The sequence below is a fragment of the Vigna angularis genome, chromosome 1 (assembly GCF_016808095.1).
Source record: "Vigna angularis cultivar LongXiaoDou No.4 chromosome 1, ASM1680809v1, whole genome shotgun sequence".
NCBI lineage: Eukaryota > Viridiplantae > Streptophyta > Magnoliopsida > Fabales > Fabaceae > Vigna > Vigna angularis.
The window spans coordinates 60,961,481-60,983,762 of NC_068970.1; the positions used below are offsets into that span (position 1 = coordinate 60,961,481).

Sequence of the window (22,282 nt, forward strand, 5' to 3'; positions counted from 1 at the left end):
TTAATTTGAAAAACGAATTTGAAAGGTCGCGTTAGTGGAAGTGCAATGTGCGTGTCTTGAGATTTGAAACGTGCCCCAAGTGCAAGGGAAATGTTAACTTCACCCAACTTTTTTAAATGTCAGCCTCACATATTCAAATATCTTTAAGACTCACACGTCTATTCTACCTCACTCACATTCACTTGGATTATTAAACTGCGTCACCACACCATCTTTTATTCAATTTAATTAACTTACCAAGCTTTCCAGTTAATCAAATCGACAACCACTTCAAACTCTCGTCAAAATAACATACTTCTTTTTGTATCAACATTAAATAAATCCACTTTTCTTCCTAAATTCTAAATTTAAACAACAAATATTATCATGTTATGACAAAAATCAAAATTCGAAAGGTCAATGTCCCGTTGTAGGTACACATTCCTATTAAAATAATATAATTTTGAAAAATATCAAAATATATGTTTTCAACGGGAAATAGTCAAAATTAAATAATTAACTTTTTTGAGTTGAGTTGTCATATATTTATTATTAGAAATTGTAAAGTTGTGGATTTTATTTTAATTTAACAAAACATAAAATACTCTTATTAAAAAATCATAAAAAATGGTTATAGAATTGAGTAGAAATATTAACAAATTTTATTAAAGAAAAGAATAATAAATTCAATAAAACATAAAACATGTTAAACTGATTATATGAAAGATTTTATACATTTTTTAATTTTGGTTTTTGCCTAAAAAAATGGAGAAATTACATTTGTTTGAGATCATTAAAACGAGGAATTCAAACTTTATACGGTTTTTCTTATCAATAAACTCCAAATATCGAAACGGTTTAAGTCATAAAACTATAATTTCCCTTAATAGGGTTTCGTTTATACGTTTAATGTAAACTTCAATATTCAAGGTAAGAGAGATATTTAAAGTTGACTTCTTTTTTATTGTTAAAATTATCAATAGTATTGATTTTGGATCATTATTATTATTATAAACCTTCAAAAGAAGATGAAATCAAGATTTTTTTTATACATGAATATCAAGACTTCATATCATTTATTAAAATATAAAGAACGATAGCATAAAATGTGTGTCTATCTGTCTACGATTGTTAAGTTTGATTTTAATTTCTAAAGAATTTGACTTTTATGAATTTCTCATAATCCAAGTTAACAAAATATTTAACTGTTTAAGACAATGTTATGCTAGGACTGAACACTTTTAATGACATGGTTGCCGTGTCTTATCATGTCACTTACAATACTCTCACATGCTAAGGTGAGTTTTTCTTAAAAAAAATAATGATTTGATCGTATAAAAAAAATTAATTTAGACTTTATAAATTTTTAGTGTCATAAAAATAATTATTTAATCTCATAAAAATATATTTAAAGTATAGCAGTATCGTGTGCAATGATTCATTATGAACCTGTTTTAAGAAAAATATTTGTGGCTAGCTAAGTTTCTCATGTCAAATAGGACAAAAATATTTTTGTTGATAATTAATAATGTTATATTTATATATTATATTCGAATGCACATAAATGATTAAATTTAGATTTTGATTGGATACGAACAGAAGAAGAAAAAGGTATTCCATCTCTTCATTTTCACTCGTGTCGATTATATATTTATTTATGATGTAAATTATGCTAATTTTCATTTAATGTTTATTTTGTAAAAAATAAACTTTAAGCACCACTTACAATTTAATGTTAAAGTATCAATTTAACATACTTGAATATTTTGATCAATGTAAAACTTCAATTTAATTTATTACTGTAACTTCTATATGTTTTAGTGTTATTAATGAAGATATAGGTATGGATATTTGTTCATGTAAGATAATTATAATAGATAGGTTAAAAATTAATTAATTATAAATTCCAACCAGAATAGAGTAATCTATCACTGGGTAAAGAAAGTTGACTAATACGACAAAACCTAAAACATGCTCCTTTAGAAGCAAAAATTGGATTATTTTTATTCTTGAAGATTCAAAAGTAGTGATTTTTTAGGTAGTTTACCTTGGTTCTAAAACTTATAAAAACACTATTTTTTGTCCTTAAAACATATATAAATCACTTATAAATTATTATCCATCAATAAAAAATTATTTTCATCTAATAAAAATGAGAACTAACTAATAAAAAACTTTATTTGTGTTTCATCTGAAAGATTAAGACCTTACATCGGCTTTGTATATGTTATGTGAAATTAAAAAAAAAGTCCTTAACAATGATGATATAAGTTATAAACATCTTAACAGCATCAAGAGAATATTAATTGATAATAAATATTAGCAATTGGGATTTAGGGAAGCATCATGGACCACTCAAATCTTCCTTTTGTCAACGTGAAGCAACTTCTTCAGTAGACTACGTTCTTAATATTAATATCAAATTCATTTTTTTTAAATATTATTTGGATAATATTTAAAAGTTAAAATTTTTGTATTATTTATTTATATACTATTATCCCATTGGTTAAACATAGGATGACAAAAAAAAATTCAGAATATTTGTTTATAAACGACGTTTTTTGAAAAAAATAAAAATAATAATAATAATTTAATTTATATTTTATTTTATTTTATTTAAAATAAAATTAATTTATATTTTATTATATTAAATTTAATTAAAAATAAATTTTAGTTTATATTAAATTTTATATATTTTTTATAATTTTATTTCAATTATATTTTTAAAATGTATAAAAAATATTTATGGATTGAGTTTTTGTTTTACATGTCAGAGACTATGGATAGAAACTATTCGTACCTGTGTCAAGTGATTATATTTACTTTTGTTTTATAACTTAATTTTATATTTATATATATCTTATTCTTGTTTATTGTATAAATTGTCTTCTAGTGAACAATTATAATTTATCTCATAAATGTTGTGAATTAAAATGTATTTTTTTTTTACTTTTTCTTAAACATTTATTATGATCATTTGCTTTGTAAAATTTCTATTTATTTAATCTTTAAACTTAAATTATTTAGTTATTTTATTAGCTTGAAAGTAACATCGACGGTATTGCGTTTGACGAGACTTGTAAAATGCATTTTACCACAATTTAAATAGAAAATAAGCAAAATGAAAAAGATAATTCAAAATCTAAAGTAAAATTTTCAGTAATCATAATATTAATACAAACTATTAGTCATTAAAAACAATGATTAACCATTACCATATAAGTATTTACCTTCACTTATAACATATTTCATAGGCGAAACGACATTGACGTAAATTACTAAAAAATTAGATGATGAAATATGTAAAGGAGCAATAAAGATTTACAACATATTTTACCTTATTACTGTGTATTAAAAAGTTTCTTCCACCATTTATGAATTATAAAAGTTTCTACAATAGCTAATATTTATCACTTCATCATGTCCCTTAAAGAAATTTATCATATACACACATAAATTAAAGGTATTAACATATTCATTTCGACATAAAAATCTTATTAACCATATTTTGATCTTGTTTATAACCAAATTTGCTTCCTATCACATTTTATCATCAATTTTACGTACAAACAAAAACATGTAAGTGTAAACTAATGTAAATAAAAAATAACATCATGTTATGTGTGAGGACTCAAAAAAAAAAAAAAAAAAAAAAAAAAAACGTGCGTCCACGTGGCGGCAGGAGAGCGCGCCACGTCAGTAGTGTACATGGCCGACAGCAGTGCCCGACAGCCACTGCTGGACGCCAGCCGCCACACGTCCGGTAGTGGGGAACAGTGGGTCGGCCAGCTGAACGAGCATCGGCGATGGTGGAAGACGCGTGGCAAAAGTACAGTGGTCGACCGTCCATAGTGGGTTGGTGTAGTGCGTCCGGCCGAGCGCGCACTGGTATAGTGGAGACGTGCGTTCGGCTGAGTGGAGCACTCACCTCTTAATTTAATTCTGATAGATCTCTCTCTTCACCCTCTTTCCTTCAGTTTCTCAGATTCAATTCTCTCCTCCTTCTCTCTTCACTCTCTGCACCCTTCTCTCTCTAAGAAATCACCACTGCACCTCCTCCATTCCACACTCCGGCAAGATTGAAGGACGCTCGGCGTAGGAGTTCCAGAGAGAACGTTCGACTGGTGAAGCTGGTAGGTTCTCCCTTCCTCTCTGACGTTCGTCCTTAGCTGTGTTTGAGTTGTACGTTCGTATTTCTTAGAGTAGAGCGGTTCTGATTTTTCATTATTGGGGTTCGTCTGAACAGTAGATTAACGAGCGCTTGTTATTGGAATTTGAGTAGAGAATCTGTGAACGTTCGTCATTTCCGGGTAAGGGAAGCTTACTTAATTTAACTGTTTTGTTGTATGTGTGGGTGTGAACGTTCGTTATTTTACTGTATAGATGCATGATGAATGATGAAATGATGGTATGAACGTTCGTTATTTCACTGTATGATGTTGCCATGACTGATTTGCATGAACGTTCGTTATTTTGAAAGTATGAGAATATTATATGTTGATTTGGATGCATGAACGTTCGTTATTTGGATGAAATGAAATATATGAAAGTACATGATATGAATCGTATGAAAAAAAAAATGAGGTTTTCTTTATGTGAACGAGTGAAACTATGAGAAAGGAACTGGAAATGAAAAATGAATTGTAAGAGAACTTTATGAACATGTACGTTCGTACTGAACAGTCATTTACCGTTCGGTTTTCCCCTAATAAAAGGTTTGAAATGTTGATCCTGTCATTTTAATAAATCCCTGTTTGAGGACGAACGTCCTCGTCCTAAATTGCCATGCTTGAGCGTTCGGCCAAGCACTGTTTTGATCTTCTCTTTGTAATTCCCATGATATTTTACGTTCGTTACTGGGACGGTCTCTGACCGTTCGGTGTTTGTTGGTCAACATGATAAATTCCCTAGTTGAGGACGAGCGTCCTCACCCTAGAATGCTCTGTTTGAGCGTTCGGTTTGGCACTGTAGAAACGTTGTACGTCTGATAAACTTCCCTCTTTTTTTTTGTACTTGTATATATATACGTAGCAGTGCATATTTCCGTTCGTATTACTTCTCCAAACTTCTCTTAGTTTATTTTCAAGACTTATCAATCTGAGTTACTGGACGTTCGGTCTTACACCAGACGTTCGCCCAGAATAGCGTTCGGTCTTACACCGGACGATTGTACTGGAAGGCGTTCGGTCTTACACTGAACGTACGCTCCAAGTGTCGTTCGGTCTCCAACTGAGCGTTCGTCCTAATAGTGCTCGGTCTCCAACTGAGCGTTCGTCCTAATAGTGCTCGGTCTCCAACTGAGCGTTCGTCCTAATAGTGCTCGGTCTCCAACTGAGCGTTCGTCCTAATAGTGCTCTTCTTTGAATTGAGCGTTCGTCCGAATAGTGCTCGGTATCGTTTTGAGCGCTCGTTCTCTTCTCCCACTAAATAGCGTGCGTCCAATGAACAGTACTATTAGAATTTTCTGCAGATTTTAACGTTCGGTCTTCGTTCCGAACGAGCATCTTTTGGTCTCACTTACAGCGTTCGTCCTCGGTCTTTGGGGACAGAACGTTCGGCTTTTGGTGATTTGGTTATGAATGATGAAAATGATTTTGGATTGATGAATAATGAATGATGAACAGTATTTGCGATGATATGAAAGTTATGAATATTGAACGAGCGTTCCAGGCAGGAACGACTCATGGTTGAATGTTGAAAGTTGTAAAGTATGACTGTGGATAGTTAATGCTGGCTGTTCATCCTGATGTTCCGTGAGTGCTCGTTCTCAAGTAGAGGACGCACGTCATGCGTGGGAACGGCAGGAGGTCCTTAGTCCATAAGTTAACATGGGCGACGTAAGAACGGACTAACCTCGGGTGGCAGCTGATGAGGATGCCAGTTACCACACCACCCGGGTGCGTGAACGCCTGTAACTACGCAGATTTCATACAGTCCGGACAGTCAGTCGTGTTGAGTTTTATTTTGTACATGCGTTAAATTATGTGATGTATGATGAATGCGTACGTTGATATGTATGCGTGAAATGAACTGTTTGCTAGAAATTATATGTTGATGCATGAGTTAAATTACGTAAGCTTACCCTTTCGTTTCCTTGTGTTGTCCATTGTACTTGTACGTCCGTCTTGTCATTGCAATGATCATCCGTGTGGGTGTGAGCAGAGGGAGATGAGCGTTTGGAAGAAGCATTGAATGAAGAGAGCCTGGTTGATGTTGAAGTGAAGATCGAGCAGTGAGATCGCTCGGCCAGTATTGTATTTAGTTGAATTGAGTGGTCGTTCGACCATCTCTTGTTTTCTTTTGAGTTAATTCGACCGTTCGGTATTTATCCTGTTTAAACCGTTCGGTCAGGTTTCTTGTACGTTTATCTTAAATTTGTAAAACTCTTATGTGTGGCGTGCGACTTTTGCACATTCGTCCGTTATGTTGGATTTGTACTCAAGGACGTTCGTCCTTGAGCTTTCGTTCGGGTTTTATTTTGTTTTTAGTTGGAAAACTGTATTGAAATATTATTAAATGTGATTTTCTGATTTTATGGTGTTATGCTGTATTTTTGGGATGTCACATTAGTGGTATCAGAGCAGTTTTGTCCTCTTAAGGACACTGTAGGTTATGAGTACACTGTGTTTTTGCTGTGTGCTTAAATTGCGTTCAATGAGTTATTTTCGACTCTTTCAACAGGGCTAACGTTCGTTTCTTTTCTCTGTTTCTCAGAGAACCAATGGCACCCAGACTTCCCCCTCCTCCTCCACCGCAGACTAATGAGCATGATGTGCCCAACAACACCAGATTGTTGGAATCAGTAATTGAAAGGTTACAAGAGCAGAACGTTGTTTTGACGCAGCAAAATGCGGCTGCCTTACAGAGTTTGGAAGCTGCTCGCGCAAGTTCTGAAGTGACTCAGAGACAGCTTATGGAGATTCTTGCATCTACCAGGGGTACACCCGGAGCATCTACTTCAAACACCACCCATCAGGCTGAGTGGAGTTTGGAAAATTTCCTACAGCATCGTCCTGCAAAATTTGATGGGAAATGCCTTCCCGACGGAGCTGATCAGTGGATAAGGGACATGGAACAGATTTACGATGCCAAGGAATGTCCTAATGATCGAAGACTGGCATTCACCGAGTATCTGTTGACTGGAGAGGCCAGTCATTGGTGGTCGACTGCGAAGATGATACTAGCAGAATCTCACAGCCCTATTTCCTGGAAAGTCTTCAAGGAAAAATTTTATGAGGAGTATTTCCCGGATAGTGTTCGATTCGGCAAAGAGGTGGAATTTCTCCAGTTGGTACAAGGTAATATGTCTGTTTCAGAGTACACCAACAGGTTCAAACATCTGGTTCGCTTTAATACCCTTGCCACCAGTGAGGTGTGGCAGTGCAGGAAGTTTGAAAATGGACTGAGAAGTGATCTTAAGGTATTGATATCCAGCCTCTGCATTAAGTCCTTTCCTGTTATGATTGAGCGAGCAAAAGTGTTGGAGAAAAATATGGCTGAAGCAGAACGTCAGAAGAAGCAGCAACAACCAACTAGAGGGCCGATCATGTCCAGGCCGAATATGAATCGGGACAGGTTGCCGTATGCTCGTCCAGCACAACCATCTAATTCTCAGGCTATGGTTGTTGCCGGACAATCTGGACAGCACGGATCAGTCAAGTGTTTCCAATGTGGAGGACCACATTACCGGTCTTCATGCCCTCAGTTATTGGGAGCAAAGTCCTGCACTCGTTGTGGAAGGAATGGTCACACAGAGCGCGACTGTAATATGGGCGGACGAGCGCCAATGAGGCCGCCAAATGCTGGAAGAATGCAACAGGGAAGGGGTGGACGAGCACAGGCTGTTGGTAGAGTTTATGCGATCACGGCCACGGAAGCTGCCAGTTCAGGTACGCTCGTCACTGGTACTTGCTCATTACATGGAATGCCTGTTTGTGTGTTGTATGATTCGGGGGCAACACACTCCTTCATTTCGAAGGCGTGTGTTGAGAAATTGGGATTAGCCGAACGCGAGATGCAGTTCGACTTGGTAGTATCAACCCCAGCAGCGGGTGAGGTTAGGACGTCTACTGTATGTGTTAAATGTCCTATAGAGGTTGAAGGACGTAACTATAAGGTAAACCTCATCTGCCTACCCCTAAAGGATTTGGAAGGGATACTAGGAATGGATTGGTTGGCTGCCAATCGCATTCTCATTGACTGTGGTGCTAAGGAATTGGTGTTTCCAGACGAGTACGAAGTAGAACTATCAGTGACGCTCGGTCAGCTAAAGGAAGACATCGTGGATGGTGCTAGTTGTTTTCTGATCATGACGCACTCGGACGAACGACTTGAAGGTTTGAATCATGAGCGATCGCCCAATAAGTCGAGTGGAGAACGATCAGTTGTGGATGAATTCCCTGATGTATTTCCTGATGAAGTGCCTGGATTACCTCCTCCGCGCGAGGTGGAATTTACTATCGACTTAGTGTCGAATGCGGGTCCTATCTCTATTGCACCATATCGGATGTCGCCAGCAGAGTTAGCTGAACTCAAGGAACAGATAGAAGAGTTAATGGACAAGCAGTTTATCAGACCAAGCGCATCACCTTGGGGAGCGCCAGTACTCTTAGTGAAGAAGAAGGATGGCAGTTCTCGTCTCTGCATTGATTACAGGCAGTTAAACAAGCTGACCATTAAGAACAAGTATCCTTTGCCTCGGATAGACGACCTACTGGATCAATTACATGGCGCGACCATATTCTCGAAGATTGATTTACGGTCGGGATACCATCAGATTCGGGTAAAGGAAGAAGACATCCAGAAGACGGCCTTCCGATCTCGTTATGGACACTACGAGTATGTAGTGATGCCATTCGGTGTGACAAACGCCCCAGCAATATTTATGGACTACATGAATCGTATCTTCAGGCCGTATCTAGACAAGTTCGTGGTGGTATTCATTGATGATATTTTGGTCTACTCCAAGAGCTATGAAGAACATGAAGATCATTTGAGGACTGTTCTGGGCGTACTAAGAGAAAAGGAGTTGTACGCCAAATTCTCTAAATGTGAATTTTGGATGAAGGAAGTACCATTCTTGGGACACATAGTTTCAGCTGGAGGAATATCAGTGGATCCGGCAAAAGTAAGAGCAGTATTGGAGTGGGAGAGTCCACGTTCGGTAACTGAAGTTCGTAGCTTTGTGGGACTCGCGGGCTACTATAGACGGTTCATTGAAGGGTTTTCCAAGATAGTAGCTCCGTTGACTCAGCTGACCAGAAAAGATCAACCGTTCGCTTGGACCGATCGGTGTGAAGGAAGCTTCCAGGAATTGAAGAATAAGTTAACGAGCGCCCCGGTATTGGTCATTCCTGACACGGCTAAACTCTTCGTGGTATATTGTGACGCGTCTCATCAGGGTTTAGGTTGTGTACTCATGCAAGAAAAGAGGGTGGTTGCGTATGCATCTCGACAACTGAAGGTTCATGAGAAGAATTACCCAACTCACGACCTGGAATTAGCAGCAGTCGTCTTTGCCTTGAAAATCTGGAGACACTACTTGTATGGATCGACATTCCAAGTGTTCAGTGATCACAAGAGTCTCAAGTATCTGTTTGATCAGAAGGAGCTGAATATGAGACAGAGACGTTGGCTGGAGTTCTTGAAGGACTACGACTTTGAACTACTCTACCATCCGGGAAAAGCAAATGTTGTAGCAGACGCTTTAAGTAGAAAGGTAGTTCACGTCTCCTCTATGATGGTCCGAGAGTTGAGTTTGGTAGAAAGTTTTAGAGATCTAAGGTTACAGTTTGACTTGCAACCGAATGTTATCAAATGGTGTACCCTTAGAATCTCCAGTGACGTATTCGACCGGATCAGAGTGAAGCAGCGAGAAGATGAAGAGCTGGTGAAGATCTTGAACGCACTCGGTACAGATCAAGCTAAACATTTTAACACTGGAACTGATGGTATGCTACGCTACATGAATAGAACGTGTATTCCGAATGATGGTGAGTTAAAAAGGATTATTCTTGAGGAAGGACATCACAGTCGTCTTAGCATACATCCTGGTATGACTAAGATGTATCAAGACCTCAGGAAATCTTTCTGGTGGCCGGGAATGAAGAGTGATGTCGCACGTTTTGTGGCATCTTGTTTAACGTGCCAGCGAGCCAAGGCTGAACATCAAAGGCCAGGTGGTCTACTTCAGCAGTTAGAGATTCCAGAATGGAAGTGGGACAGCATTGCGATGGACTTCGTGACTCACTTACCTCGAACGGTCAGAAATCATGATTCTGTATGGGTAATTGTGGATCGACTAACGAAGAGTGCTCATTTCCTAGCAGTCAACCTGAAGATGTCAATGACGAACCTGGCTAAGCTTTATATCCAAGAAATTGTCCGCCTGCATGGAGTTCCATCCAGCATTGTTTCAGACCGAGACACGAGGTTTACTTCTCGGTTCTGGAGATCATTACAAAGTGAGCTCGGTAGTAAACTTCAAATGAGTTCGGCCTATCATCCTCAGACAGACGGTCAGTCCGAGAGAACCATTCAGACGCTTGAAGACTTATTGAGGGCGTGTGTCCTAGATCACATGGGCGTCTGGGATGAAGTCTTGCCTTTAGTGGAGTTCACATACAACAACAGTTTTCAAGCCAGTATAGGAATGGCTCCTTTTGAAGCTCTATATGGAAGGAAATGTCGAACACCTTTGTGTTGGTTTCAGGAAGGGGAAAAGGTGTTAACAGGACCAGAGCTCATTCAGCAAACAACTGAGAAAGTGAAGCTGATTCAAGAAAGGTTAAAGACGTCCAGGAGTCGACAGAAATCTTATGCTGACAAGAGGAGAAGACCCTTGGAGTTCGATGCAGGAGATCATGTCTTCCTTAGACTACATCCGACCACTGGTGTAGGGAGAGCCATCCGACCAAAGAAGTTATCTCCCAAGTTCATCGGACCTTATCAGATCTTGAGGAAGATTGGACCAGTTGCGTACGAGTTGTCCTTGCCGCCTCAGTTATCAAACTTGCATCCAGTCTTTCACGTTTCTCAACTCCGTAAGTACGTATCCGATCCTTCTCATGTATTGGAGTTGGAGAATATTCGTCTTCGTCAAGATCGTACGTTGGAAATGCAGCCGGTACGCATTGAAGATAGCGACACCAAGTACTACAAGAAGAAAGCCGTCAGATTGGTGAAAGTCGTCTGGGACGAGAAGACGGGCGACTCCACTTGGGAAGTGGAAGATGCTATGAAAGATTTGTATCCCCATCTGTTCGAGACTCCGTCCTAATTTTCGAGGACGAAAATTTTTGTAGTTGGGGGGAATGTGAGGACTCAAAAAAAAAAAAAAAAAAAAAAAAAAAAAAAAAACGTGCGTCCACGTGGCGGCAGGAGAGCGCGCCACGTCAGTAGTGTACATGGCCGACAGCAGTGCCCGACAGCCACTGCTGGACGCCAGCCGCCACACGTCCGGTAGTGGGGAACAGTGGGTCGGCCAGCTGAACGAGCATCGGCGATGGTGGAAGACGCGTGGCAAAAGTACAGTGGTCGACCGTCCATAGTGGGTTGGTGTAGTGCGTCCGGCCGAGCGCGCACTGGTATAGTGGAGACGTGCGTTCGGCTGAGTGGAGCACTCACCTCTTAATTTAATTCTGATAGATCTCTCTCTTCACCCTCTTTCCTTCAGTTTCTCAGATTCAATTCTCTCCTCCTTCTCTCTTCACTCTCTGCACCCTTCTCTCTCTAAGAAATCACCACTGCACCTCCTCCATTCCACACTCCGGCAAGATTGAAGGACGCTCGGCGTAGGAGTTCCAGAGAGAACGTTCGACTGGTGAAGCTGGTAGGTTCTCCCTTCCTCTCTGACGTTCGTCCTTAGCTGTGTTTGAGTTGTACGTTCGTATTTCTTAGAGTAGAGCGGTTCTGATTTTTCATTATTGGGGTTCGTCTGAACAGTAGATTAACGAGCGCTTGTTATTGGAATTTGAGTAGAGAATCTGTGAACGTTCGTCATTTCCGGGTAAGGGAAGCTTACTTAATTTAACTGTTTTGTTGTATGTGTGGGTGTGAACGTTCGTTATTTTACTGTATAGATGCATGATGAATGATGAAATGATGGTATGAACGTTCGTTATTTCACTGTATGATGTTGCCATGACTGATTTGCATGAACGTTCGTTATTTTGAAAGTATGAGAATATTATATGTTGATTTGGATGCATGAACGTTCGTTATTTGGATGAAATGAAATATATGAAAGTACATGATATGAATCGTATGAAAAAAAAAAATGAGGTTTTCTTTATGTGAACGAGTGAAACTATGAGAAAGGAACTGGAAATGAAAAATGAATTGTAAGAGAACTTTATGAACATGTACGTTCGTACTGAACAGTCATTTACCGTTCGGTTTTCCCCTAATAAAAGGTTTGAAATGTTGATCCTGTCATTTTAATAAATCCCTGTTTGAGGACGAACGTCCTCGTCCTAAATTGCCATGCTTGAGCGTTCGGCCAAGCACTGTTTTGATCTTCTCTTTGTAATTCCCATGATATTTTACGTTCGTTACTGGGACGGTCTCTGACCGTTCGGTGTTTGTTGGTCAACATGATAAATTCCCTAGTTGAGGACGAGCGTCCTCACCCTAGAATGCTCTGTTTGAGCGTTCGGTTTGGCACTGTAGAAACGTTGTACGTCTGATAAACTTCCCTCTTTTTTTTTGTACTTGTATATATATACGTAGCAGTGCATATTTCCGTTCGTATTACTTCTCCAAACTTCTCTTAGTTTATTTTCAAGACTTATCAATCTGAGTTACTGGACGTTCGGTCTTACACCAGACGTTCGCCCAGAATAGCGTTCGGTCTTACACCGGACGATTGTACTGGAAGGCGTTCGGTCTTACACTGAACGTACGCTCCAAGTGTCGTTCGGTCTCCAACTGAGCGTTCGTCCTAATAGTGCTCGGTCTCCAACTGAGCGTTCGTCCTAATAGTGCTCGGTCTCCAACTGAGCGTTTGTCCTAATAGTGCTCTTCTTTGAATTGAGCGTTCGTCCGAATAGTGCTCGGTATCGTTTTGAGCGCTCGTTCTCTTCTCCCACTAAATAGCGTGCGTCCAATGAACAGTACTATTAGAATTTTCTGCAGATTTTAACGTTCGGTCTTCGTTCCGAACGAGCATCTTTTGGTCTCACTTACAGCGTTCGTCCTCGGTCTTTGGGGACAGAACGTTCGGCTTTTGGTGATTTGGTTATGAATGATGAAAATGATTTTGGATTGATGAATAATGAATGATGAACAGTATTTGCGATGATATGAAAGTTATGAATATTGAACGAGCGTTCCAGGCAGGAACGACTCATGGTTGAATGTTGAAAGTTGTAAAGTATGACTGTGGATAGTTAATGCTGGTTGTTCATCCTGATGTTCCGTGAGTGCTCGTTCTCAAGTAGAGGACGCACGTCATGCGTGGGAACGGCAGGAGGTCCTTAGTCCATAAGTTAACATGGGCGACGTAAGAACGGACTAACCTCGGGTGGCAGCTGATGAGGATGCCAGTTACCACACCACCCGGGTGCGTGAACGCCTGTAACTACGCAGATTTCATATAGTCCGGACAGTCAGTCGTGTTGAGTTTTATTTTGTACATGCGTTAAATTATGTGATGTATGATGAATGCGTACGTTGATATGTATGCGTGAAATGAACTGTTTGCTAGAAATTATATGTTGATGCATGAGTTAAATTACGTAAGCTTACCCTTTCGTTTCCTTGTGTTGTCCATTGTACTTGTACGTCCGTCTTGTCATTGCAATGATCATCCGTGTGGGTGTGAGCAGAGGGAGATGAGCGTTTGGAAGAAGCATTGAATGAAGAGAGCCTGGTTGATGTTGAAGTGAAGATCGAGCAGTGAGATCGCTCGGCCAGTATTGTATTTAGTTGAATTGAGTGGTCGTTCGACCATCTCTTGTTTTCTTTTGAGTTAATTCGACCGTTCGGTATTTATCCTGTTTAAACCGTTCGGTCAGGTTTCTTGTACGTTTATCTTAAATTTGTAAAACTCTTATGTGTGGCGTGCGACTTTTGCACATTCGTCCGTTATGTTGGATTTGTACTCAAGGACGTTCGTCCTTGAGCTTTCGTTCGGGTTTTATTTTGTTTTTAGTTGGAAAACTGTATTGAAATATTATTAAATGTGATTTTCTGATTTTATGGTGTTATGCTGTATTTTTGGGATGTCACATTAGTGGTATCAGAGCAGTTTTGTCCTCTTAAGGACACTGTAGGTTATGAGTACACTGTGTTTTTGCTGTGTGCTTAAATTGCGTTCAATGAGTTATTTTCGACTCTTTCAACAGGGCTAACGTTCGTTTCTTTTCTCTGTTTCTCAGAGAACCAATGGCACCCAGACTTCCCCCTCCTCCTCCACCGCAGACTAATGAGCATGATGTGCCCAACAACACCAGATTGTTGGAATCAGTAATTGAAAGGTTACAAGAGCAGAACGTTGTTTTGACGCAGCAAAATGCGGCTGCCTTACAGAGTTTGGAAGCTGCTCGCGCAAGTTCTGAAGTGACTCAGAGACAGCTTATGGAGATTCTTGCATCTACCAGGGGTACACCCGGAGCATCTACTTCAAACACCACCCATCAGGCTGAGTGGAGTTTGGAAAATTTCCTACAGCATCGTCCTGCAAAATTTGATGGGAAATGCCTTCCCGACGGAGCTGATCAGTGGATAAGGGACATGGAACAGATTTACGATGCCAAGGAATGTCCTAATGATCGAAGACTGGCATTCACCGAGTATCTGTTGACTGGAGAGGCCAGTCATTGGTGGTCGACTGCGAAGATGATACTAGCAGAATCTCACAGCCCTATTTCCTGGAAAGTCTTCAAGGAAAAATTTTATGAGGAGTATTTCCCGGATAGTGTTCGATTCGGCAAAGAGGTGGAATTTCTCCAGTTGGTACAAGGTAATATGTCTGTTTCAGAGTACACCAACAGGTTCAAACATCTGGTTCGCTTTAATACCCTTGCCACCAGTGAGGTGTGGCAGTGCAGGAAGTTTGAAAATGGACTGAGAAGTGATCTTAAGGTATTGATATCCAGCCTCTGCATTAAGTCCTTTCCTGTTATGATTGAGCGAGCAAAAGTGTTGGAGAAAAATATGGCTGAAGCAGAACGTCAGAAGAAGCAGCAACAACCAACTAGAGGGCCGATCATGTCCAGGCCGAATATGAATCGGGACAGGTTGCCGTATGCTCGTCCAGCACAACCATCTAATTCTCAGGCTATGGTTGTTGCCGGACAATCTGGACAGCACGGATCAGTCAAGTGTTTCCAATGTGGAGGACCACATTACCGGTCTTCATGCCCTCAGTTATTGGGAGCAAAGTCCTGCACTCGTTGTGGAAGGAATGGTCACACAGAGCGCGACTGTAATATGGGCGGACGAGCGCCAATGAGGCCGCCAAATGCTGGAAGAATGCAACAGGGAAGGGGTGGACGAGCACAGGCTGTTGGTAGAGTTTATGCGATCACGGCCACGGAAGCTGTCAGTTCAGGTACGCTCGTCACTGGTACTTGCTCATTACATGGAATGCCTGTTTGTGTGTTGTATGATTCGGGGGCAACACACTCCTTCATTTCGAAGGCGTGTGTTGAGAAATTGGGATTAGCCGAACGCGAGATGCAGTTCGACTTGGTAGTATCAACCCCAGCAGCGGGTGAGGTTAGGACGTCTACTGTATGTGTTAAATGTCCTATAGAGGTTGAAGGACGTAACTATAAGGTAAACCTCATCTGCCTACCCCTAAAGGATTTGGAAGGGATACTAGGAATGGATTGGTTGGCTGCCAATCGCATTCTCATTGACTGTGGTGCTAAGGAATTGGTGTTTCCAGACGAGTACGAAGTAGAACTACCAGTGACGCTCGGTCAGCTAAAGGAAGACATCGTGGATGGTGCTAGTTGTTTTCTGATCATGACGCACTCGGACGAACGACTTGAAGGTTTGAATCATGAGCGATCGCCCAATAAGTCGAGTGGAGAACGATCAGTTGTGGATGAATTCCCTGATGTATTTCCTGATGAAGTGCCTGGATTACCTCCTCCGCGCGAGGTGGAATTTACTATCGACTTAGTGTCGAATGCGGGTCCTATCTCTATTGCACCATATCGGATGTCGCCAGCAGAGTTAGCTGAACTCAAGGAACAGATAGAAGAGTTAATGGACAAGCAGTTTATCAGACCAAGCGCATCACCTTGGGGAGCGCCAGTACTCTTAGTGAAGAAGAAGGATGGCAGTTCTCGTCTCTGCATTGATTACAGGCAGTTAAACAAGCTGACCATCAAGAACAAGTATCCTTTGCCTCGGATAGACGACCTACTGGATCAATTACATGGCGCGACCATATTCTCGAAGATTGATTTACGGTCGGGATACCATCAGATTCGGGTAAAGGAAGAAGACATCCAGAAGACGGCCTTCCGATCTCGTTATGGACACTACGAGTATGTAGTGATGCCATTCGGTGTGACAAACGCCCCAGCAATATTTATGGACTACATGAATCGTATCTTCAGGCCGTATCTAGACAAGTTCGTGGTGGTATTCATTGATGATATTTTGGTCTACTCCAAGAGCTATGAAGAACATGAAGATCATTTGAGGACTGTTCTGGGCGTACTAAGAGAAAAGGAGTTGTACGCCAAATTCTCTAAATGTGAATTTTGGATGAAGGAAGTACCATTCTTGGGACACATAGTTTCAGCTGGAGGAATATCAGTGGATCCGGCAAAAGTAAGAGCAGTATTGGAGTGGGAGAGTCCACGTTCGGTAACTGAAGTTCGTAGCTTTGTGGGACTCGCGGGCTACTATAGACGGTTCATTGAAGGGTTTTCCAAGATAGTAGCTCCGTTGACTCAGCTGACCAGAAAAGATCAACCGTTCGCTTGGACCGATCGGTGTGAAGGAAGCTTCCAGGAATTGAAGAATAAGTTAACGAGCGCCCCGGTATTGGTCATTCCTGACACGGCTAAACTCTTCGTGGTATATTGTGACGCGTCTCATTAGGGTTTAGGTTGTGTACTCATGCAAGAAAAGAGGGTGGTTGCGTATGCATCTCGACAACTGAAGGTTCATGAGAAGAATTACCCAACTCACGACCTGGAATTAGCAGCAGTCGTCTTTGCCTTGAAAATCTGGAGACACTACTTGTATGGATCGACATTCCAAGTGTTCAGTGATCACAAGAGTCTCAAGTATCTGTTTGATCAGAAGGAGCTGAATATGAGACAGAGACGTTGGCTGGAGTTCTTGAAGGACTACGACTTTGAACTACTCTACCATCCGGGAAAAGCAAATGTTGTAGCAGACGCTTTAAGTAGAAAGGTAGTTCACGTCTCCTCTATGATGGTCCGAGAGTTGAGTTTGGTAGAAAGTTTTAGAGATCTAAGGTTACAGTTTGACTTGCAACCGAATGTTATCAAATGGTGTACCCTTAGAATCTCCAGTGACGTATTCGACCGGATCAGAGTGAAGCAGCGAGAAGATGAAGAGCTGGTGAAGATCTTGAACGCACTCGGTACAGATCAAGCTAAACATTTTAACACTGGAACTGATGGTATGCTACGCTACATGAATAGAACGTGTATTCCGAATGATGGTGAGTTAAAAAGGATTATTCTTGAGGAAGGACATCACAGTCGTCTTAGCATACATCCTGGTATGACTAAGATGTATCAAGACCTCAGGAAATCTTTCTGGTGGCCGGGAATGAAGAGTGATGTCGCACGTTTTGTGGCATCTTGTTTAACGTGCCAGCGAGCCAAGGCTGAACATCAAAGGCCAGGTGGTCTACTTCAGCAGTTAGAGATTCCAGAATGGAAGTGGGACAGCATTGCGATGGACTTCGTGACTCACTTACCTCGAACGGTCAGAAATCATGATTCTGTATGGGTAATTGTGGATCGACTAACGAAGAGTGCTCATTTCCTAGCAGTCAACCTGAAGATGTCAATGACGAACCTGGCTAAGCTTTATATCCAAGAAATTGTCCGCCTGCATGGAGTTCCATCCAGCATTGTTTCAGACCGAGACACGAGGTTTACTTCTCGGTTCTGGAGATCATTACAAAGTGAGCTCGGTAGTAAACTTCAAATGAGTTCGGCCTATCATCCTCAGACAGACGGTCAGTCCGAGAGAACCATTCAGACGCTTGAAGACTTATTGAGGGCGTGTGTCCTAGATCACATGGGCGTCTGGGATGAAGTCTTGCCTTTAGTGGAGTTCACATACAACAACAGTTTTCAAGCCAGTATAGGAATGGCTCCTTTTGAAGCTCTATATGGAAGGAAATGTCGAACACCTTTGTGTTGGTTTCAGGAAGGGGAAAAGGTGTTAACAGGACCAGAGCTCATTCAGCAAACAACTGAGAAAGTGAAGCTGATTCAAGAAAGGTTAAAGACGTCCAGGAGTCGACAGAAATCTTATGCTGACAAGAGGAGAAGACCCTTGGAGTTCGATGCAGGAGATCATGTCTTCCTTAGACTACATCCGACCACTGGTGTAGGGAGAGCCATCCGACCAAAGAAGTTATCTCCCAAGTTCATCGGACCTTATCAGATCTTGAGGAAGATTGGACCAGTTGCGTACGAGTTGTCCTTGCCGCCTCAGTTATCAAACTTGCATCCAGTCTTTCACGTTTCTCAACTCCGTAAGTACGTATCCGATCCTTCTCATGTATTGGAGTTGGAGAATATTCGTCTTCGTCAAGATCGTACGTTGGAAATGCAGCCGGTACGCATTGAAGATAGCGACACCAAGTACTACAAGAAGAAAGCCGTCAGATTGGTGAAAGTCGTCTGGGACGAGAAGACGGGCGACTCCACTTGGGAAGTGGAAGATGCTATGAAAGATTTGTATCCCCATCTGTTCGAGACTCCGTCCTAATTTTCGAGGACGAAAATTTTTGTAGTTGGGGGGAATGTGAGGACTCAAAAAAAAAAAAAAAAAAAACGTGCGTCCACGTGGCGGCAAGAGAGCGCGCCACGTCAGTAGTGTACATGGCCGACAGCAGTGCCCGACAGCCACTGCTGGACGCCAGCCGCCACACGTCCGGTAGTGGGGAACAGTGGGTCGGCCAGCTGAACGAGCATCGGCGATGGTGGAAGACGCGTGGCAAAAGTACAGTGGTCGACCGTCCATAGTGGGTTGGTGTAGTGCGTCCGGCCGAGCGCGCACTGGTATAGTGGAGACGTGCGTTCGGCTGAGTGGAGCACTCACCTCTTAATTTAATTCTGATAGATCTCTCTCTTCACCCTCTTTCCTTCAGTTTCTCAGATTCAATTCTCTCCTCCTTCTCTCTTCACTCTCTGCACCCTTCTCTCTCTAAGAAATCACCACTGCACCTCCTCCATTCCACACTCCGGCAAGATTGAAGGACGCTCGGCGTAGGAGTTCCAGAGAGAACGTTCGACTGGTGAAGCTGGTAGGTTCTCCCTTCCTCTCTGACGTTCGTCCTTAGCTGTGTTTGAGTTGTACGTTCGTATTTCTTAGAGTAGAGCGGTTCTGATTTTTCATTATTGGGGTTCGTCTGAACAGTAGATTAACGAGCGCTTGTTATTGGAATTTGAGTAGAGAATCTGTGAACGTTCGTCATTTCCGGGTAAGGGAAGCTTACTTAATTTAACTGTTTTGTTGTATGTGTGGGTGTGAACGTTCGTTATTTTACTGTATAGATGCATGATGAATGATGAAATGATGGTATGAACGTTCGTTATTTCACTGTATGATGTTGCCATGACTGATTTGCATGAACGTTCGTTATTTTGAAAGTATGAGAATATTATATGTTGATTTGGATGCATGAACGTTCGTTATTTGGATGAAATGAAATATATGAAAGTACATGATATGAATCGTATGAAAAAAAAAATGAGGTTTTCTTTATGTGAACGAGTGAAACTATGAGAAAGGAACTGGAAATGAAAAATGAATTGTAAGAGAACTTTATGAACATGTACGTTCGTACTGAACAGTCATTTACCGTTCGGTTTTCCCCTAATAAAAGGTTTGAAATGTTGATCCTGTCATTTTAATAAATCCCTGTTTGAGGACGAACGTCCTCGTCCTAAATTGCCATGCTTGAGCGTTCGGCCAAGCACTGTTTTGATCTTCTCTTTGTAATTCCCATGATATTTTACGTTCGTTACTGGGACGGTCTCTGACCGTTCGGTGTTTGTTGGTCAACATGATAAATTCCCTAGTTGAGGACGAGCGTCCTCACCCTAGAATGCTCTGTTTGAGCGTTCGGTTTGGCACTGTAGAAACGTTGTACGTCTGATAAACTTCCCTCTTTTTTTTTGTACTTGTATATATATACGTAGCAGTGCATATTTCCGTTCGTATTACTTCTCCAAACTTCTCTTAGTTTATTTTCAAGACTTATCAATCTGAGTTACTGGACGTTCGGTCTTACACCAGACGTTCGCCCAGAATAGCGTTCGGTCTTACACCGGACGATTGTACTGGAAGGCGTTCGGTCTTACACTGAACGTACGCTCCAAGTGTCGTTCGGTCTCCAACTGAGCGTTCGTCCTAATAGTGCTCGGTCTCCAACTGAGCGTTCGTCCTAATAGTGCTCGGTCTCCAACTGAGCGTTCGTCCTAATAGTGCTCTTCTTTGAATTGAGCGTTCGTCCGAATAGTGCTCGGTATCGTTTTGAGCGCTCGTTCTCTTCTCCCACTAAATAGCGTGCGTCCAATGAACAGTACTATTAGAATTTTCTGCAGATTTTAACGTTCGGTCTTCGTTCCGAACGAGCATCTTTTGGTCTCACTTACAGCGTTCGTCCTCGGTCTTTGGGGACAGAACGTTCGGCTTTTGGTGATTTGGTTATGAATGATGAAAATGATTTTGGATTGATGAATAATGAATGATGAACAGTATTTGCGATGATATGAAAGTTATGAATATTGAACGAGCGTTCCAGGCAGGAACGACTCATGGTTGAATGTTGAAAGTTGTAAAGTATGACTGTGGATAGTTAATGCTGGCTGTTCATCCTGATGTTCCGTGAGTGCTCGTTCTCAAGTAGAGGACGCACGTCATGCGTGGGAACGGCAGGAGGTCCTTAGTCCATAAGTTAACATGGGCGACGTAAGAACGGACTAACCTCGGGTGGCAGCTGATGAGGATGCCAGTTACCACACCACCCGGGTGCGTGAACGCCTGTAACTACGCAGATTTCATACAGTCCGGACAGTCAGTCGTGTTGAGTTTTATTTTGTACATGCGTTAAATTATGTGATGTATGATGAATGCGTACGTTGATATGTATGCGTGAAATGAACTGTTTGCTAGAAATTATATGTTGATGCATGAGTTAAATTACGTAAGCTTACCCTTTCGTTTCCTTGTGTTGTCCATTGTACTTGTACGTCCGTCTTGTCATTGCAATGATCATCCGTGTGGGTGTGAGCAGAGGGAGATGAGCGTTTGGAAGAAGCATTGAATGAAGAGAGCCTGGTTGATGTTGAAGTGAAGATCGAGCAGTGAGATCGCTCGGCCAGTATTGTATTTAGTTGAATTGAGTGGTCGTTCGACCATCTCTTGTTTTCTTTTGAGTTAATTCGACCGTTCGGTATTTATCCTGTTTAAACCGTTCGGTCAGGTTTCTTGTACGTTTATCTTAAATTTGTAAAACTCTTATGTGTGGCGTGCGACTTTTGCATATTCGTCCGTTATGTTGGATTTGTACTCAAGGACGTTCGTCCTTGAGCTTTCGTTCGGGTTTTATTTTGTTTTTAGTTGGAAAACTGTATTGAAATATTATTAAATGTGATTTTCTGATTTTATGGTGTTATGCTGTATTTTTGGGATGTCACATTATGTGTGTTATCATTATTATATATATATATATATATATATATATATATATATATATATATATATATATTATTATCATGCATGTATAAAAATCAAGTATATGATGTTAGTAAATTTAAATTTAGTTGTGCATAATATGTGCTCTAAAAAACTATAAATTATAATAAATAAGTTTTATCAAAGGTTTACACATAATAGATCTTGAATCCATGAAACTTTAGGTAGTTTATGTTTTGAATGTCTGGATAACACAAAAATATATTACTTTGTTATATTTCCTCTAATTTCTTATTGCCTAAAGATTATTCTATAATTATTAGACTATTAGTAAAATCAGAATATCTTTATTAATATGATCTTTTTATTTATTATTATTACCTATTAAATGATTTCATCTCTAACGCTCTGTTCGCTTGTGCAGAAT

The 22,282-nt window shown here is 40.8% G+C and overlaps 2 protein-coding genes and 1 long non-coding RNA gene across 4 annotated transcripts; all 3 read left to right on the forward strand.

The window, feature by feature from the left end:
• Nucleotides 1-3,840: 3,840 nt before the first annotated feature.
• LOC128194918 (uncharacterized) lies at nucleotides 3,841-14,184 on the forward strand. 2 transcript variants are annotated; one of them, XM_052871437.1, is made up of 4 exons: nucleotides 3,841-4,112; nucleotides 4,226-4,289; nucleotides 6,142-7,868; nucleotides 13,806-14,184. In XM_052871437.1, exons 3-4 carry the CDS (start codon nucleotides 6,701-6,703, stop codon nucleotides 13,877-13,879), a joined length of 1,242 nt encoding a protein of 413 aa, XP_052727397.1. In that variant the 5' UTR covers nucleotides 3,841-4,112; nucleotides 4,226-4,289; nucleotides 6,142-6,700; the 3' UTR covers nucleotides 13,880-14,184. The 2 variants fall into 2 exon arrangements, with proteins under 2 accessions (XP_052727397.1, XP_052727426.1); XM_052871466.1 differs by having other exon boundaries at nucleotides 4,229-4,289.
• A 180-nt stretch (nucleotides 14,185-14,364) lies between these two features.
• Nucleotides 14,365-15,938, forward strand: LOC128195434 (uncharacterized). The gene is made up of 2 exons (XM_052872948.1): nucleotides 14,365-15,584; nucleotides 15,872-15,938. The coding sequence occupies exons 1-2, from the start codon at nucleotides 14,365-14,367 to the stop codon at nucleotides 15,936-15,938; spliced, it is 1,287 nt and encodes a 428-aa protein (XP_052728908.1).
• A 3,249-nt stretch (nucleotides 15,939-19,187) lies between these two features.
• On the forward strand, nucleotides 19,188-21,616 carry LOC128194232 (uncharacterized). Its single transcript, XR_008245604.1, has 3 exons — nucleotides 19,188-19,459; nucleotides 19,573-19,636; nucleotides 21,455-21,616. It is a non-coding gene; the product is annotated as an uncharacterized LOC128194232 (long non-coding RNA).
• Nucleotides 21,617-22,282: the final 666 nt, after the last annotated feature.

Coding starts and splice junctions, on each gene's coding strand:
- LOC128195434 (XM_052872948.1), top strand. CDS start 14,365: ATGGCACCCAGACTTCCCCCTCCTCCTCCACCGCAGACTAATGAGCAT. Junction 15,585..15,871: donor GGAATGCCTGTTTGTGTGTT/GTATGATTCGGG, acceptor TGGTGTTTCCAG/ACGAGTACGAAGTAGAACTA.
- LOC128194918 (XM_052871437.1), top strand. CDS start 6,701: ATGGCACCCAGACTTCCCCCTCCTCCTCCACCGCAGACTAATGAGCAT. Junction 7,869..13,805: donor CACGGAAGCTGCCAGTTCAG/GTACGCTCGTCA, acceptor GGGTGTGAGCAG/AGGGAGATGAGCGTTTGGAA.